This window comes from Columba livia, chromosome 5 (assembly GCF_036013475.1).
Source record: "Columba livia isolate bColLiv1 breed racing homer chromosome 5, bColLiv1.pat.W.v2, whole genome shotgun sequence".
Lineage (NCBI taxonomy): Eukaryota > Metazoa > Chordata > Aves > Columbiformes > Columbidae > Columba > Columba livia.
Genome location: NC_088606.1, coordinates 39,504,901 through 39,523,721, shown reverse-complemented (window position 1 = coordinate 39,523,721; position 18,821 = coordinate 39,504,901). Strand labels below are relative to the sequence as shown.

The window sequence follows — 18,821 nt, the reverse complement described above, 5'->3', positions numbered from 1 at the left end:
TCTTCCCGCGGAACGCCCCCTGGCGGTCGGCGGCCGGACCCCCTCCCACCCCCCCTCCACTCCGGCTGCAGGGCTTCTCGCCCCCTCCGCTTGGCGTTAATGGTAACGGTAGCGGTAAAAAAAAAAAACACCCCACGAGCATAATCAGACGCCTTTTATTTAAACAATCAGTGACAAAAAGTTACAACAATTTGCAAATGACAAACAGCGTCAGCACCAGGCGCTCACCCGCTCCGCGGCAGTTTGATGCGCTCGCTCCACGCCCGGGAGGAGCCCTCCCGGGGCTCTGCCGCCGGTCAGAGCTTTGCCAGGGCCCGGCACAGGCCGCACGGCCCTCTCGGAGTGCTTGGAACCCCTGGTGAGCTGTGCCGCAGGCCTAAGCCCCCCAGATTTAGTAAAGCTGATCCAGCCACCCAAGCAAAAGTCTCAGTGGAGCACTAGGGGAGTTCTGCCAGGTAAGGAATGCAAAACAGTATAAATAACGTGGCTTTAACTAAGGCCATAATCGGGCACTCCGTTTAATGTATACTTCAGGACATAGCTACATTATCTGCAGAGTGTCTGTGATGTATCTTTGGTCTCCAAGTAGCATTATACATATACAAAATACCAGTGCAAAAGTTGGCTGGTTTTCTATAGATCATTTTGTGACTGATTTTGTCCAGGAATATCCTGACCTGTTCACAAAAGGATCTTCACAGTGAAAAATTACATTACTTTTATTTTTCCTCCCTTCTTTGTTTAAAAAAAATAAATCAGCTTTCCAACAAATGAACTATTCAGAAAAGAATATGTCAAATTCTCACATAGCCTTGCTTTTTAATAAATTGCATATATCTGACAACATCTAACACTGAATTACTTTAAAGGCTTGTGCTTTAGAAATGAAGTCTGAGAACTTCTAAGCTACCTGATTTTATTTACAACTTAACATTTACTTCCTGAACCTCCAGCTTGCAACCTTGCATAGCCATGGATATGCTGAGGTAGGACTGCCGTGCGGAGACACAGGTATCAGTACTGGGAGGGTAAGAACACAAGGCTGGAGAAGTCACTGCTCTACCAGTTACACAGCTCCAAGGACCGAAGATGCACATGGGGGGTAGACCAAACAAACCAAAACCTTCGGACAACCCTTTCCTCTACAGTTGCAAGTTGGAGTGAGTTTGGAAAAAAGGCAGGATACTAAATGTGGGTGACACCAACATGCACATCACAGCAGGCTGTGGTCCTGGACTTCCGTGGCTGCTGGTTTTAGTGGAGATTCAAGCAACAGATATAACTCTGCAAAGGCCTCTTCAGCCAGCGCAAGAGTTTAGCCAGACAAGGTGAGAAGGCATTTTGCATGGAGTGAGCAGGATGGAGCTTCTCTTGCAAGGAGTGGATGGATAAATTGTTCAACTGGCAGTGATGGCACGTGCAAAACTTGACTTCAATCAAATGATAAGGAGTAATAAGAGTTGCAGAAAGCTAATGAGACCTGAGCAGCAGCATAATGACAGTTAACTGGAGAGAAAAGATCTCTGAGAGCAAAGCAAAATTCAGTGCCATAAATGAAGGTTTTGTATCTTCCTGGGCAGCTCTGAAACTGGTCTGACAAGATGACCTTGGAAGGAGAAATTATACTGATAGTGGCCCTTGTAAAACAGGCCTTCAGCACTGCCACCATTGCAGCAAGATTTTCTCAAGACATCAACTCATTCGGGAAGAAGTTGTTTCTATCTGCATGGTGGAGAAAAATAAGGCACTAGCCAAAACTGAATTAGGATGGGAAAATAAACCCAACAAAACACAACAGACATTCTCAGGCAGTCATAGAAAAGATATCCAAGATTTGGATTTGTTGGGCTTTTTGTTTGTTTGTTTGTTTTTCTGGGGGGTGTGCGGATTAGTTGTGTTGTTTGATTGGTTTTGGTTTTTTAAGTATTATGATTAAGTAATCACCACCATAAGGCGAGGTTTTTAGAGTTAGCCTTAATGATCTTCTACTGGCTACGTTTTCTGTCTCTCAACTCCGCTTCCCCCCCAAGAACAGCTGGCAGCATCTGTTGGCATAATTACTAAAGAGTTCCACAAGTAATTAGTCCCTAATGTAATAGTAGGCATTATTAGTTTAAAACAAGCAACAAAGAGAGAAGTAAGACTTGCACATAGCGTAACTGCACTTAACTGTGCTTTAACCTATCCAACAGAATTTTAATACCCCGAGTATCAAATGCCAATCCAAGACACTATAGGAACAGATGGTTACATCCCTAGTACAAGAGAGTGCTAGTGCTACTATTCTCCTGGAATGATGTGAAATGGACTCTTAATTTTCCTACCTTACAGGTAGTTTTTTTTGGAAAGAAGCAGACTGTGTCACCAGAAGACTACTACCTAAGGTCAAGGTATACAAATCTCATTACAAATAGATATCCCAAGCTTCATGTAAATAGAGAACATTTCCAAAGTGTATATGGCTGTAAATCTGAGAACTCTGGGCTAAGGTAATTTAAGACCCAAAGCCAGAATCATTCATCATTTTGATGTCAGAGTTCATCACCCATGGGTTGCCATCGTTCCCCAGGTACGATCCAGTCTGTCATTGCCGAGGGTGCAGGCTAGCTGTTAAATTTTCTGAGTTATAAATACCACAAGAAAGTACCTACTACTCTCTTCAGATACTTGTTTCTTGATACCATCACCAATTCAGGCTGTCAAATTTGTACTACAATACAGCCTACTTATTATTGTTTCACTTCTCTGTGTACCTAATTAAAATAAGTTAGGCTAGTTCAAATAAATACCTTTCTTTTTGGATTTAAGCTTGTACCTAAGTAGTCATTTGGTTATTTCACATTGCAAAGCTTTTCTCAAGTCAGTCCCTCCAATTCACGAGTCATTTTGGTGGCTCAAGCTCAGTCCTCTGCAGTTCCGCAACTGCTTGCAGGTGCTTAAGTGTTCATCCCAAATGCAAGTGCAGAAACTCCTGAATCTTCCCCCAGGAGTGCTCCTGTGCATGGGCATGTGCTTTGCTCTCTCCACCCCCCACAACAGGCACCCCCAGAACACGATCCATAGCTACTTGACAGAACGGAGTAGAAGGAGGATCAATTCGGTGACCTGCTCCTGGATAACTCAAGAGTTCAAAGTTTTCTTTCCCATGCTGGCGTAGACGCCCAATTGCCAGCTCAGCATATAAAGAGCTCTTCCACATACGATCATCTTCCCCTACCACTAAGAGAAAGTGACCTTCTGCTTTTTCAATGGGGATCGTGCAAGGAGAATTAGCAGGCTTTGTTGGGTCATCCAGAGCTTCAAAAGTGTCATATACACCAGTGTCAGAAACACTGACCTTATTCATATCAAAACGCAGCCCAGGCAGAGTCATCTCACCATAATGGAGGTCTGCAACTGTGTTTGAACTACAGCCGGAGATACAGACAGCAGCCACTACTTCTGGCAGGAAGGTGGTCATGGAGAGTGCCAATTCTGCCCCTTTCCCAGTCCCAATCACTCCAACTCCTGGTCCTTTCACCTTCAAATAAGACAGGGGGTGGGGAAGGGCAGAAGAAAGGAGTAAATGAAGTATGCATTATAATGGGATTAGCCATTAACTGCCTTTGGAGTTGTGCTATTAAAAAAAAAAAAAAAAAAGGTTAGGTTAATTATTGATGTGACCTGTTGGAAAGCTGCAGACTGGACCCAGGCTCCTCCCTCTGCTTAGTGTCTTATTTTTCAGAGACAACAAGAGCTGTCAAACCCCATAAAATAACACAGACAGGCACAAGTACCATCACTTGGACCTCATGGAGTCCCTACTACATAGTTCCATGCAAATATTTTCTCTTTTTCCCAAAACAGGTAACTGGAAGTTCAAGCACTGTCTGTTTCCATGTATATCTCAGGCAAATAAAGGAACCTCACAAATGGCATTTGAAAGATTAGATAAGTAGTATTTAGTCTTCTTCTAGCCTGGAAAGTTAAACTGAAAGCAACTCAAATCAATTCCTTTGATGACTATTGAGCAGTTTTGTATCTTCTTCTCTTAAAATAATCGCTTTAATTTAAACAAACAAAAAAATCCCATCTTCATCACCACTGCTCTTGTTTGGAGGATATTCTAGCACTTTACTACTCTAATGATCAGGAATCTTCTCGTTTCCAGCATGAATTTATTTTCAGACAGCTTGTGCTGGAAGAAATCCACTCTCTGCAGTCACATGCGTAGCCGCCTAAGCAGGACCTATACTTTTTCCATTATTGGGCCTAAACCTGCCCAACAGAAACTGATACTCTAAAAAAAATTACCGGCACCACTTAGGCCTTATAACTCCCTTATCCTGAGAGATCTCTCACTATACTCACCTTTGGGTGACGCTGTAGGAATCTAGCTGCATCCTGAAAGTACTCGAGTTTTAATTCTTTCATGACTTTAGGCAGATCTTCGAAGTCAAAATATGGCAGGGAAAGAGCAGCAAACCCACGGGTGGCCAGGAGACTGGATCTAAATTCAGTCAAACCTCCTTCATCACCATACATGTCAATCACTCCTGGAAAGGGGCCATCTCCTATATTAAAAAGAAAAGGTACAGAGGATAAGTATCAAACAAGACCCTAAAAACTATCTGGTGAAGCATGAACAACAAAATATAGAAGGCTTAAGACATTTTCTATTAATACTCATTACTTTTCCATTTGCACAGCAGAGATTAGAGAGCCAGAGCTGTATCCCACTTAAGCTGTTTCAAACTGAGAATAGCTCCTTACCTTCCTGTAAAAATATGTGAACAGTTAAACTTACCCCCCCCCCCAAAAAAAACCAAACCAAACCAACAACACACCTCCCCCCCCACCAACCACACACTGATAAAAGATATTTTTCAATGGTCTTATCCTCCCACACTCAGAACAATCATACTCTAAATCAGCTATTTTCCCACAAAGAAGTCACACTTTGATTAGCGAAGTGTAAGGTCATTACTAATGAGGCAAGAGCACTGAGCTCTAGAAGTAAATTCTACAAAAATTCAACAAACTCTGGAATAAGGTACATTGAGCAAAGCACAGCAAAGAGACACCCATTGCTAGATGAAATCAACTAGACATACTAGCTCTGTCTCAACATCAGCACTGTAACACTTGGCAGCAGAACTGCTATTGCAGATGTGAAGAAACAGGCTAAAACTGAGAGCTATATGGGTACGGTTATGTGTGTGTGACCGATATCTAGATAAACATGCATATACAAAACTGCACAAATAATCAGAACCACAATTTTAAACGACCATGCTCTTGCAGTCAAGGTCGTGTTGTAATGTTACTGCATGCCATGCCAGCAGGTCCTGAGTTAAGAGGCTAAGCATACTGCCTCTTGGAACTATCAAGACCCCAGGCTGGCAATTTCTTTTTTTCACTTTTTTTTGTTTTGTTTTCCTGGCCAGCAGATGTCACCACTGATGCACTCACTGCAATTATCACACCAGAAACAGTACCTGCTTGTGCAACTCTCTGGCATTACCTGTATGCAATAAGGACCTCTGGCATTTCAAGGTGCTTGAGAAAAGGAAGTTTTGGACAAAACATTGTGGAACCCTCCTAATTGCTGCAGGGGGGCAACTCAGCGTTCAGGGGGAGGCAGAGTGCATCTGCCACACTAACTTAAAGCATTAGGAAATCAGAAAAGGACCTAAACATGCTTTCAGGTTCTTTTTCTTTCAGTTCTGAAATGTTTCATAGAAGTTTAATATTCTACTTGAGAGAAAATATGTCTGGATAAACTTATCATAACGCCACAATCAACAGTAACCTTTTGTTAACAACAATCAGCTTAGATGACTAGAAAATAAGTATTCGTTCATCACTCCTACCTGGAAAGCTTTCTAGCCAAGAACACATTATCAGAACGCAGTCAAGTAATAATGCATTTTTCTCTCATGAAGACAACCTTTAACTTACACAAGGATCCTGGACTGCCTTCCTGAGTGCTTGCACATGCTGAAGTATACGGTTTCTGCGCAGCTCACTAAAAAGCAGGATGAAATGGGCTAGACAACCTTACTACTGCTTGAAAACAAACAAAAGCCACACCTGTAACTCTTTCCTGAATTGAGAAATCTCTTTCTTATTAAAATTACAGCCTAAGCCCACTTGTGTCATTTCACTTTCATTAAGAACGGTTCATGCTTAAGATCCTTATCATAATAATATTAACACTTTTCCCATCCCTGGAGCAAAGAAAGGTATGGTGGTAATGCTGTAACTGGATCCTCCATCAAGAATCATGCTAGTATCATTTAAGCAACAATTCCGGATTTTTCTACACTATTGCACCACCAGACTTTCTGAAGGGAAAAACGCAGTTCAAGCATGCAGATGTCTAGATTCCCACTAAGCTCAGCAAAAATCCAGCTCATCCTCCAATATATCAAACCAACCATGTCTCAGCGATGGAAAATCCAGAATGCTGACTAAACATTTAATCCAAAATTCAAAGTTCAATCTCTGTTGTTTTTTCTTCAGTGGACTTTGGATGTGTATCTAAATGGATAAAAAGATTATTGGTTTGGAAATCATTCACTGAAGGTACTTAAATCCCAAATAATTGTAGTGGTACTTAACAAGACTTGCTGAACCAAGTCGTTATAAAGTAGAGGTAATATGGAGGGCAGTTCTAGTAGCACAACCCTTGATGAAATACAGTAAGTTCAAACCATGGCTCTAGTGTACATACAGCATAATCAGTGTAAGGTTTCAATTTCCAACAACATTATCAGTCCATCAGAATATCATGCCTCATAAACCACAACCATTCCACAAGCAGAACAGGTAGAACTCGCTCAGAAATCTATTATTGCCTTTATACCATAGAACAACTGAAGTAACTACACTATTAACTTTGCTCTGACTCTGTGTTAACAGAGGTGGAATACCTATGTTTTCTGGAATCTCTTCCACTGCTCTGTGTACCAGCATGCATTTAACAGAGAGGAAAATGCTTTTTCAGTTCCATCTTACTCGGGGTAAAATCCGCGGGAGATTTAACACAGGCTCACACAGTGAAGCACATCAGCTTTTCGAGATATTACAGATTCCCGTAATCCAGAGCAAACATCAGGCCCACTGAAAAATCGTAAACCGCGAGCAGTGACACGGTAAACTCTACAACCCTTGTTCTCATTTGGCTTCTGCCTGTCCCCCAAGAGCCACCTGCCGGAGCCTGCCCTGCCCGCTGCTGCCCGTAAGGACGAGGCAGTGTGGCCACGCACCAGCGGGACCGTATGCCCACAAGCCTTTGGGAGGGGTCTCCGTTAAGATTTGAAGGAAAACAAAGCAAAACCAACGAAAACCTGCCACCTGCCCGCAGGGTGGCGTTCACATCTAGTATGGAACATGGATTTTCCGGGTGATTTCCTTGATCTGTTTTTCTTTTAAGAGACTTTCCTTGCTCTGGACAGAGAAGCGGGGGGTCCCGCCGGGGCACTCACCGGGCGGCAGGAAGAGGGAGCCCCTTACGCCTCCCTCCTTCAGCCGGATCCGCCGCACGCCGGGGGCCGTGAACCACCTCTCCACCTTGGCCTTGGCCACCACGGGCCCGGGGACGGCGCGGGGCAGCCCGTGGCCCTGGTGCACCAACATCTCCACCTTTATCGGGGTGCCGGTGCTGCGCGGAACGAGCCGCTGGTACGGACTCTCCATGCCGGCGGGGGCGAGGCTCCAGAACAGACCCATGGGCTCCACGCCGGTGTAGTCCCCGCCGTGTGAGGCGTCCGTGCCCAGGTGCAGCTCGCCGCGGCCGTCCGCCCGGTAGTGAGCACACGACTGGAAGAGACAGCCGCGCTCATCCGTCGCCACCGCCCGCAGGGTTACCGGCTGCCCCGGGCCCAGCCCCGCCACCCGCGTCTCCACCCGCTCGTCCGCCAGGCCGGCGGCGGGGGACACGGCCATGCTCACAGCCCGCCGCCGCGGCGGTGGGGCCGGCGGTGGGGCGCGGCACAGGGCCCGGGCCGAGGTGGCAGCGACCGCTCTCCACATGACGGCGGCAGCTGGGCGAGAGCCGCTGTGACAACCCCAGTAACGGCTGCGCGGCCACCCCCCCTCCAGGCGGCCTCAATCGATAGCGGAGCCGCCTCTCCCCGCCCGGGCGGCGCGTTGCTACAGCGACAGCGCAGGTGCGGAACAGGCACCTCCCGCGGGGCCGCTCCCGCCTCCGCTCTGCCTCGCCCCGAACCGTCACACCATCCGGGGCACGCAGGTGTTGATGGGAGTTAGCGTTTCCTTTTAACCCATTAAAAAATAGAGTAAATGCAAAGCGTTTAAAAACACCCATAGAATTCACAGAAGGCACGAACAGCAACTTATTGTATCCACTCGGCTGGGGTTTGTAAATCACTGACATGTTAAAGCTTTTTCAAAAAAACCCTCAATAATGTGACCTCAACCAGCACCTCATGAAGAATATTCAGTGCTTTTTCTTTCAAACTCACACTTGGATGCCCAAGGTTACTGACAATCCCTGGGCGGGGGGGGGGGTGAGCACCCCTGCTGCCCCCAGCTCCTCAGAGACAACCAGAAATGGCACCCAGAGGCCTGCAGGGCCTAGTAGGAGAGGCACGGGTCCCCACCATGGGAGCGCCACTGCCTCGCAGCCCCTTCCAGTGCCCCACAGCCCCTTACAGCCTGCCTCCCCACACACGACAGCAGCTCCTACAACCTGGCCTGCATTGTGCTCTCTAGCAGGGCAAAGATGCCTCCGGAGCTGCCATGGCAGCTTTGCAGGCTTGCAAGGTAGCAGTGCTGACAGGCAGGCAGCTGTGGAGGCAGTAAGGGAATGTGCAGGCAGAGAGGAACCGCCCTTCAGCACTGCTGTGGACCTACACAGTGGTATGGAGCCTAATTCTGTTGTTTCTTCATGCTTATGGATTTTCCAAACCCACACAAATGTCTCATTTCTATTGCATATGCCCAGAATGTCATGTCAGGCTATGGGCTGTTGCTGTCTATAAATCATGGAATCATAGAATGTCCTGAGTTGGAAGGGACCCACAAGGATCATCGAGTCCAACTCCTGTCCCTGTGTATGACAACCCCACAGTTCACACCATGTGTTTGAGGGTGTTGTCCAGTCTCTTCTTGAACACTGTCAGGCTTGGGGCTGTGACTGGTCTGGGTGAAGAACCTTTTCCTAATGTCCAACCTAAACCTCTCCTGGTACATCTTCCTGCCATTCCCTCGGGTTCTGTCATTTGTCACTAAAGAGAGGAGCTCGGCACCTGCCCCTCCTCCTCCCCTTGTGAGGAAGCTGTAGCTGCCATGAGGTCTCCCCGCAGTCTTCTCCAGGCTGAACAAACCCAGTGACTTTGGCCGCTCCTCATACAGCTTCCCCTCCAAACCCTTCACCAACTTTGTACCCCTCCTCTGGACACTCTTCAGTAGCTTAATATCTCTTTTATCCTGTGTTGCCCAGAACTACACACAGTGCTCCAGGTGAGGCCGCACCAGTGCAGAGCAGAGCGGGACAATCACCTCCCTCGCTCGGCTGGCCATGCTGTGCTAGGTGCACCCCAGGACACGTGTGGCCCTCTTGGCTGACAGGACACACTGTTGCTCATGTTCAACTTGCCATTGACCAGAACCACCAGATCCTTCTCCACAGAGCTGCTCTCCAGCATCTCATCCCCCAGTCTGTATGTACAGCCAGGGTTGCTGTGTCCCATGTGGAAAATCCTGCACTTGTTCTTGTTGAACTTCATGTGGTTGGTGATTGCCCAGTTCTCCAATTTGTCCAGATTCCCCTGCAGGGCTTCTTTGCCCTTGGGAGTGTCAACGGCTCCTCACAGTTTTGTGTCATCAGCAAACTTACTAAGCAATCCCTCAAGTCCTAAGTCATTTATAAAAACATTGAAGAGCACTGGCCCTAAAATGGATCCCTGTGGAACCCCGCTAGTGACTGGTCACCAGCCCGACATAACCCCGTTTACTACAACCCTTCGAGCACAGCCCGTCAGCCAATTGCTCACCCACTGCATCGTGTGTTAATCAAGCTGTATGCTGGACATCTTGCCCAGCAGAATACTTGTCATGGAGGCACCCCGAGGTTATTTTAAGGGACAACAGGGTCCAAAACAACCTTTATTAAACTGGTGAGAAACAGGGTTTTAGCACTCCAAAAGTGACTTAAATACAGGTTCGGATATCAGTTGAGGAAAATTATTAAGGGGCAGCAACTAATCATTCAGGAGGTCCACAGTGTGCATGCACGTGGTTTCACCAAAACAATGCCGGAGCCGTCCCTGAGTCCAGGAAGAGTACACACTTGCCTCAACACAGTGTGGGATTATTTTAAAGAGATACATGTACTCGTATTGAAATAAATAACTTACGCTTTTTCTATGGATAAAAAACATTTAATCCAATTCCTTGTATTCCTTAAACACGTGTTCATTAGAGCATAAGCAAAGCAGCGCTGGGTGCGCGGGGGATTCACTCCGCCCAACACGCACACCTTTAAACAATAAGAAGTGTGCTTAAATACAGTAAGGTATTACATATTCATAATGACCCCAGGAACGCCTATACATATTCATAACCTTTCCCCGCTTCTGATTAAAATGAGTCTCAGATAACCATTTCCATAGACCCTCCCCTGTTGCACCTGCGCAGTGCCACTTGGTGAATTTGAGGAGGGGTCTTTGGGGGTCTTTGGATGAAGGCTCCTTCAGCTTCGTCACAGTGAACTTTTTACCTTTGGCTCATTATGTTGAATTGACTGGGACCCAAGCTGCCAAGTTGAATGAAACCAGACTGGCGCCCCCTTTTGCTGTAAATCTTCGTTATCTTGTCTCCTCAAGTTTACAGCTAGGTGCAGTAAAACTTCTTATCTTGGCATTCGATGGGGTTCTGTTCTTCTTAACATAAAGCTCTAAACTAAGCATTTATTGTGTGACTAAGCCTTAAAGTGTTAGCTTGTTAGCAGGCACCCATTATAAGTTTAGTTAACCCTTAAAATGTTAGTTCCCTCTGTCAATATAACTTCATAAGCAAGTTTCATAACTTTTTACATAGAACTTAACCACTTTTTTCCAAGTTCAGAGCCCGTGCCTCATTTGGTTATATCTGTAAACATTAAACATCTTAGCACGAATCACAACTGCATTTTTCACAGTATTGAGTACGGAAAGTGTACACTCGCAATCCTGCTGTTATAAATAAGAGCCAATAAATCGATTCTGAGTCAATCAATCGATTTTATTTAGCAAGCGGTAATTAGGCAAAACAGCGCTGGGTGACCGGGGGAAGCCCAGTTCCGCCAACAGGCACACCAAATCAACCTTTCGTATGTGCTTATATACGTTGTGCGTTCGTTTACGTGCTGGGAATTTCCGTCTCTGGAACTTTTGTTATCTGTTGCAACATCCGAGCGCTTTGTTATCTGTAACACCATCTGGGAGTCCTATTATCTGTGGCACCATCCGGGAGTCCTGTTATTTATGACACCATCCGGTAGTCCTGTTATTTATGGCACCACCTGGTAGTCCTGTTATTTATGGCATTGTCTTTAACTACTACTACAAGGTTCTACAAAACATAATCAAACTCGCACAAGCACAGTTACTGCTTACAATAATATGCATAATACAATTGAATCCTACTCGATTTGTTCAACATTAACAATTTTGACCATCACTTATTACACTGCGAGGGTTAATACACATGCAAATGTGCACGGAATATTACACGTGCTTATGTGGAAGCACAGGAAGAAAATACACCCACAATTATGTGAGGAAATAATCTATACACGTGCTTGTATTGAGCACGGAAAGTACGCGTGCAAATGTGCACGGAAAGTATAAATATACATGCAAATGTGCACAGAAAGTAGATACACTCGCAATCCTGCGAGTGTTAGTTTCACTCACACACGTAGCAGCAAGGCAAGCGGAGTCTCCATCCCGGGAGGGGCTCTCGGCAGCAGCATCTTGCTCGGCTCCAAGAGATCCGCGACGAAGGGCGGAGTCTCGACGAGAGTCCCATTTTTTATTTATAGCCTGATCAGATCTGACTGCAGGCATTCCAGAAGCTTCTCTGCACCCCCACCCTGGATGTGGGGTGCCCCTGAAGCCTCCAAATATCCCCCACACTCGCCGCGGGCGCCCAGCGGCTCCCTGGCGCCTTGGCACTCCCTTCTCCTAACCGCCCTGGCCAGGCTGCTCTGGGGCCAAACAAAAGAAGCCGTTAGCCTCAAACAGCAGAGGGAGAGGGAGATGTGCCTACTCCTTTCCATACTGAAGGAGGGAGGGGGAGAGCGGGGGCAGGGTGCATTCTGCCACAATACTGTGAGAGATAGTATCAAAGGCTTTACCGAAATTCATAAAGATCATGTTGACGGGCTTCCCTTGGTCAGCTAGGTGGGTAACCTTGTCGTAGAATGAAATTAAGTTGGTCAGGCAAGATTTTTGCTTCATGAACCTGTGCTGGCTGGGACCAATGACTGCGTTGTCATTCAGATGGGAGATAGGTTACCTGAGAATGCAGGCACAGTACTGCTGCTTTTGGCGAGTAAAATATTTAGGTGTTAAGTGTTAAGACATGCATTTCAGTGATGTGGGAGAAGAGAAAGGAGCCATGAAGGAGAAGGAAGTGCATATGGAGAATAGAAAGATTTCTGGAGGCAGGAAGAGAGAACAGCTTCTTTCAGAAAAATATAGAGCATGAAGCTGGCTGTGGTAAGAGCAATGCATACAACATGTTTCCTCTGAGAAAGCAAAAGCAAATTTTCATCCCAAATCTCAGCTGAGTTACCTTCCACTTGAATTCACATTCAAAGCAGACACAGCCTTACCACAATTTTTTTTCCACAGTTTGTAACCCCATACTACACAAGAGGAGGTCAAGACCCCTAACCAAGGTTAGAGAAGGGTGTTAAAAGGAAGCTCTTATGCTTTTGCCCACTATCGTCCTCTAGGAAACACAATAGCTTATTCTCTGGTGTTCTTTATTCTCATTCAGACCCATGTAATAAAACAAATATAGGACACCAGCATCTTCATCTGTAAGGTGACCTAACTCACATCACAGCATACTGGGTGTTTCAGATGGCTTGCCCGTTAGATGTTTGCGGAAGAAGTTTTGGATCTGCTGCCAAGCATCTATCTGTGCCTCACAGTGTGCCTTGGGCTCCCCTCCCCACATCACAGGCCTGCCAACTAGCAAGTGCATTGAGGCTGCACACATTGGGAAAAAGGGGGGTTCAATGTAGTGCCCTGCTCCAGGATAACAGACTATCTCAGGCTTTTCCTTCCCGTGAGCTTGCAAACGTTTGCTCCCCTCAACTGCAAAGAACTCACTTTTCCAGTTGCGATCATCCTGGCCAACAATGAACAAGAAGCGACACGTGGCCTTCTCCAAAGGGATAAAGCTTTGGCGGTCAGGCCCTTCTAAAGGGTTGTTCAGTGCATCGACAATATCAGCAATCCCCGACTTGTCGACCTTGATGCGTTTTGCATCGACACCAAGGGGTGGAATGGTGATGTCCTTGTAGCGCAGCACCGCGCCCATATTTGCCACTGAGCAATTGATAAGGGCAGTGGCTGTGATGCCTTTTAGGAAGGAGGCCATGGAGACGCAGAGTTCACCCCCCTTTGAGATTCCAAGCAAGCCAATCCCAGGACCTTTAACCTGGAGGGGAAAGAAGAGAAAACAAAAGCAATGAATCACAACAGACCACTTCTTAAAAATGTTGCCATGTTTTGTCCTGAATCTGGACCCCAAGTACAGCCATCTAAGGTCCTGTGTGCAGGGCCCATGTCTGAGGGATCCTGGGGCACTGTTCCGTGCTTGGTTTATGATCATAAGCCCTGCTAAAACTGCAGCATCATCCTAACAAAGCTAAAAGGCTCAGTGTTGAAGCATATGCAGAGGGTACAGCTGTACTTGCAAAGAGCATGCGGATGTGCAGCCTCAGATTCACTTTGCTTATAAGGCAGCTCAGGGTAGAGAAGAGGCAGGGGAGGCTTCTTCTATGAATGATTTCTTTCAGTGCAAAATGCTCTAAGTCAGCAATGACTATGCTCCTGTCATCAATTATGATAATGTATTTCTTATATTCAACCACTGTCTTTGACTCCGCTATTAAGAAACTAACATGGGGAACATGGGGCAGCAGACTCCACATCAGCTGCTCTCCCATTTCTCTAGTATGCTTGATGTCTAACTCACAGTATTCTCAGGAAGTATTCTCAGGTAGCTTACTCATTAAAAAGTATCTTTAAAAAATAACCTATTGAAAGCATTTTTCTAAGCCTCCCTCTAAAGTCAACCTAGAATAGGTTACCTTCATTTTCCTTTACACAGACAAATTAACCAGAAGAGAAAAGCTAAATGATCTTACAGGGTGCTGAAATCCTCTAAGGATACTGGAAGAAGGTTAGCTAATATCACAACTGCTCCAATATCCAAAGACTCTCAAGGGTAAAAAGGCTCTGAGACAGCATCAAAATTTCATACCTTTTGTACCTTATCACCAGTGTAACAGGCTGACTTTGAAGCATGGAAAGGGGGAAATCAGAAAATATGGCTGCAACTTTGCAATGTGTTAAAAACATGATGGGGCTATCAGTGGAGGTGTTAATGAGAGGCTATGGTACTGCTCTCAGGAAAAAAAAAAAAAGAGGGGAAAAAGGCAATTTTTAGAGATTTTTGGGCAGAGAGGTGACATAAGCAGTTAAGGTGACTGAATAGCAAGGAAGACTTTTAACAATTCACCTTCCTGAGACTGAGGAAGGTATTTATTTTGAGTTCCCCAGAGAGACCGAGTATTGCTTTGGGCAATTCTAGTATTTTTTTGTGCACAGCTACTTTGAAGTAGATGCAGAACCAAGCAGAACTCTCTTCCAAGACATGCTGACATAGAAGGATTCCTGAGTTAAGAACTGGAAGGATTCTTGAGTTCACAACTGGCTACTAAAAAACACATTCACCAAATACTGACATCTGGAGTGACTTTAACAGCTTACACAATACACAGCAACGAATGTGTACTGGTAGACTTCTTGAGACCTGGATCACAGAGGCTTATCATGTACTCCATGGCTGAAAAGAGCATTTAGTTTCAAAGGACATTCTACAGAGCATAAACCTAAAAGCCCCACTGGAAGTCAAATAAGCTTCCAGGTAACTGGTACCCTAGTTACCACACTTGGTTGAATGGTGCAGAAATTACCAGTATGTGACTCACTTGTCACTCTGTCACCTGGCCAGTTCAAAGGGAAGAACTGTCATAATCTGACAGAGAACCATTGTGATGGGAGTTAAAGATGTGAAACAAATTAATTACAGCCAACTTGAACAGAAATGCTATTTTAAGTAGAGCAGCTTTGCCCCATCTGCCATCTGACAGGACCTGATAGTTCCCTGTAGTGAGAGAGTGCCAATGAACAAACCAACCTCGGTGTGTTGTAACATATAGTTTATGGCTTCTTCAAAATACTCCAGGTGTACTTCCTTCATCTCTTTGGGGAGATCTTCATATCTGTAGAAAGCCAGAGCCAGCACAGCAAAGCCATGGTTAGCCAGCAGGCATGCCCTATATTCAGGGAGTCCTCCTCCGGCTCCATACAAGTCAATAATTCCTGGAAAGGGTCCATTTCCTTCAAGAGACCATATAACAGGACACATTAACCCACTATTTTTAATTCACATTCCAAACTAATTGGCCTGGGAATATGTCTTTATAAAAAAAGAAAAAAAAACAAAACAAAAAACATAGAGCACCAGAATGGTACTAAAGGTCCTAAATCCCTATGCCAGTTTTCAGTAAATTACTACATTGCTTCAAGATTAAACAAGACAGCACAAAATAGCAGGCCTGCTAATGTTTTGGATAACACCAGGGGACACATGACTGGAACAGAAGGGACCCCTTGACATTTCTCTCCATCATGTGAATTCACTGCAAAGGTATCAAGCTCTGCTTCAAAAATACCCAGGAGGCTTCACCCCAGTGCATTTGTCAGAAGACTGATCCAAAACATCTAATCCAATGGTTCCAGCTTCTCAGTTTCAGTGTAAATGTACTACAGCCATATTTGGGGACTGAGAGAATGAAGCATTTGCAATCAGCCTTGCTAACCTGGTGAGGGAAGCTTTACATTAAGTTCATCAGGGGACAAGGACTTAAGTCCAGAGCTGAGACAGATTGCTGCAAAGTGATAACAAAGTACGGAAAGGAGGAGGCCAAGACAGAGACTCCCGTTCTTGGTCAGAAAGGGGGGTGAGGCTTCCCTCAGGTGTCTGCAGACTAATGTGCAGAACTTGTGCAACAAACAAGAAGAACTGGAAACTCACTTCCATCCACAAGGCTAAAAGGCCATCAGAGGCAGGGGCACTGGCTGGGAGAGCGTGTATGGTTTTAGCACTCTCATGGAGGACTTACCAGGGATAGTCAGGGAGAAAGGTGAAGAGGGGAATGCATGTACTGTGTAGAGGAGCTCCTTGGGTACACAGGGTTCCAGAGACATGCTTTGTGAAAGCCTCTGGGTCACAGGGGGAAGGGGAGGTGGGATGCAGAGGTGGTGGGGCTGGCAGAGGCTACCCAACCAAGAGGAGGCAAGAGATGAGGCTTCCTACAGACAACTTGCAGAAGTCCGGACAGCCGCTGGGATGACAACACAACATTTGTCAGGCAATCTAGAAAACTCACAGACCCCCTCAATCACTCTCCGGCAAAAATACTGTATGGTTAAACCTGTCTCACACTTTACTTGGATATTCTGCTCACAGAGAACCAGTCAGGGACAAATGTGGCAGCAAAAGGCAGCTTGGGCTGCAGCAACTATGAAATTATTGAGTTGAGTATCTGAGGAAAGGCTGGGAAGGGAAGCAGCAGATTTAGGATTCCAGGCTTCTAGAGAGCAACCTTCAACTTACTCAGAGAATTATTATACTAGCAGAATTCCCTGGAAAACAAACAGCCGAGCAGGTGAAAGGTACTTTGAAAGCTGACTGACACAGCTCACAGCATTTGGAAACAAAAAGAGTGCTGTGATCAATGCCTTCATGTCCAATACCACAGTTAATGAAACAAACTCCCACGTGTTTTAACTCATGTAGCTGCACTAGGAGTGTGGCCAGCAGATCAAAGCTGGCCGGGATAATCAGACTGCTCCTTAAAGAGTGGTGAGATCCAGTTCCCCCTTGTCCTTCGTCTGGTACTGGGCGCAAAGGGGGGTCTGGCTCCGGGCCCGGGAGCACAGGGCCGAGAGTGGAGGCCGCACCGCGGGGGAAGGAGCCCGGCACGGCCGGTACTTACCGGGAGGCAGGAAAAGTGCCGCCCGGATCCTCCCCTCTCGCACCGGGACTCTCCGCACCCCATCCCGCAGGAACGCCCGTTCATGCTGCGCCTGGGCCAGGAGCCGCCCGGGGGGGTCCCCGTGGCCCTCAAACACCTCCAGCTGCAGGAGGAAGGGGCTCTGCACGTCCCGCTTCACCAGCCGCCGGAACGGCTTCTGGGGCTGCAAAGCCCAGAGCAGCCCCATGGGCTCCAGGCCGGAGAAGCTGCCTCCCGGCAGCGCGGGGCAGCGGCCGAGGTCCAGCTCCCCGTCGTCCTCCGCCTGGTAGCGGGCGCAGGCCTGGAAGAGGTCGCCCGACTCGTCCCGCAAGGACGCCCGCAGCGTGACTTGCTGCCGCGGGCCGAGGCCCTGCACGGCGATGGCCAGCGGCTCATCGAAGAGGCTGCGGGCGGCGGGCGAGAGGCGGACGGAGGGGGCCATGGCGGAAAGGCCGCGGGCTACGGCCGTCCCGGGGGTCAGCGCGGGGCTGCGGCGACGCGGGGCTCCAGGCGCGGGGCTGAGGCCGGGCCAGCGCAGCCGCCTCTGGCAGTCACGGGAGCTCGCCCGGCACAGGGCGAGGGCAGTGACCCGCCACATGGCCCGCGCCGCTTCCGCCTCGGCGGGCAGATTCCGCAACGGTTCCCCGCGGGGCCGGGACTGTTGTGGCGCGGGCGGTCCCGGAGCGCCGCTGTCTTGCCCCGGCGGGAGGAGAGGACTGCAGGTCTCTCGCCCCGCCTGCCTTCTTCCCTGCCCGCTGTGGAGAGTTATCTGACAAACAGCCCGTGGTCTGAGAGACGTCTTGGACCAGGGAACTCCTCCTCGGTGTCCCCCCGGGCTTCCCAGCGCGGAGCGGTGGATGCGGACGGCGGGACGTGCGGGAAGGGCGGGCAGAGGTGTTGATGAGCCACCGAGCTGTTGGGATTCATTGTCATGACAGGGAAGAGTCTGTGTGTGAGCGACCGCACAGAGATGGGGCAGCCCCGGCAGCGCAGGGGCTCCTGCCCGCCGGCAAGCGACCCTGGCCGTGCGGCGCAGCCAGGGGACGGGAGAGACCCCCAGCCTCAGCCGAGGTGGGGAAAAGGCAAACCAGTGCCAGCGCAGCATCGCTTCATGTCTTCTTACTGCCTCGTCCCGGGCAAGGCGGGTTATGTCTCCACCAGGCTCTGCCAAACCCGGGCACCTGCATAGCCAGATGAATTAGGAAGATGCTCAGGGTGCCCAGGTGTGCAGGACAGATGAAGAAGGAGCGCTTTCACAGACTCTTTAGGCAGGTCAGGAAATGCCTCCAGTAACGGATTGTGCAACGATTTAAAAAGAAGGCTCTCGGTCCATCTTACCCAAAGTTGGATCTTTTGCTTCAAAGGGAACTGCAAAGGGAGAGCTGCTTCATCAGGCTCCCCTCCTCCCCATGTCTAACTTAATGGTGTGAAACAAGTGGAAACACCTGAGGGAACCTTCAGCATTGTTCAATTTTGAAATACTAAGTGGTCAGAGGTATTGGGCAGAGTC

At 47.6% G+C, this 18,821-nt stretch overlaps 2 protein-coding genes across 3 annotated transcripts; both read right to left on the bottom strand.

Moving 5' to 3' along the window:
• Positions 1–139: 139 nt before the first annotated feature.
• On the bottom strand, positions 140–8,145 carry LOC102085434 (acyl-coenzyme A thioesterase 1). The gene is made up of 3 exons (XM_021287538.2): positions 7,470–8,145; positions 4,351–4,553; positions 140–3,520 (listed from the first exon to the last, which is right to left on the bottom strand). The coding sequence occupies exons 1-3, from the start codon at positions 8,014–8,016 to the stop codon at positions 2,945–2,947; spliced, it is 1,326 nt and encodes a 441-aa protein (XP_021143213.2). The 5' UTR covers positions 8,017–8,145; the 3' UTR covers positions 140–2,944.
• Positions 8,146–10,079: 1,934 nt separating this feature from the next.
• LOC102085610 (acyl-coenzyme A thioesterase 1) lies at positions 10,080–18,338 on the bottom strand. 2 transcript variants are annotated; one of them, XM_065064542.1, is made up of 4 exons: positions 17,294–18,338; positions 15,430–15,632; positions 11,904–13,662; positions 10,080–11,518 (listed from the first exon to the last, which is right to left on the bottom strand). In XM_065064542.1, exons 1-3 carry the CDS (start codon positions 17,907–17,909, stop codon positions 13,057–13,059), a joined length of 1,425 nt encoding a protein of 474 aa, XP_064920614.1. In that variant the 5' UTR covers positions 17,910–18,338; the 3' UTR covers positions 10,080–11,518; positions 11,904–13,056. The 2 variants fall into 2 exon arrangements, with proteins under 2 accessions (XP_064920614.1, XP_064920613.1); XM_065064541.1 differs by having other exon boundaries at positions 10,080–11,462.
• Between the last annotated feature and the right edge of the window lie 483 nt (positions 18,339–18,821).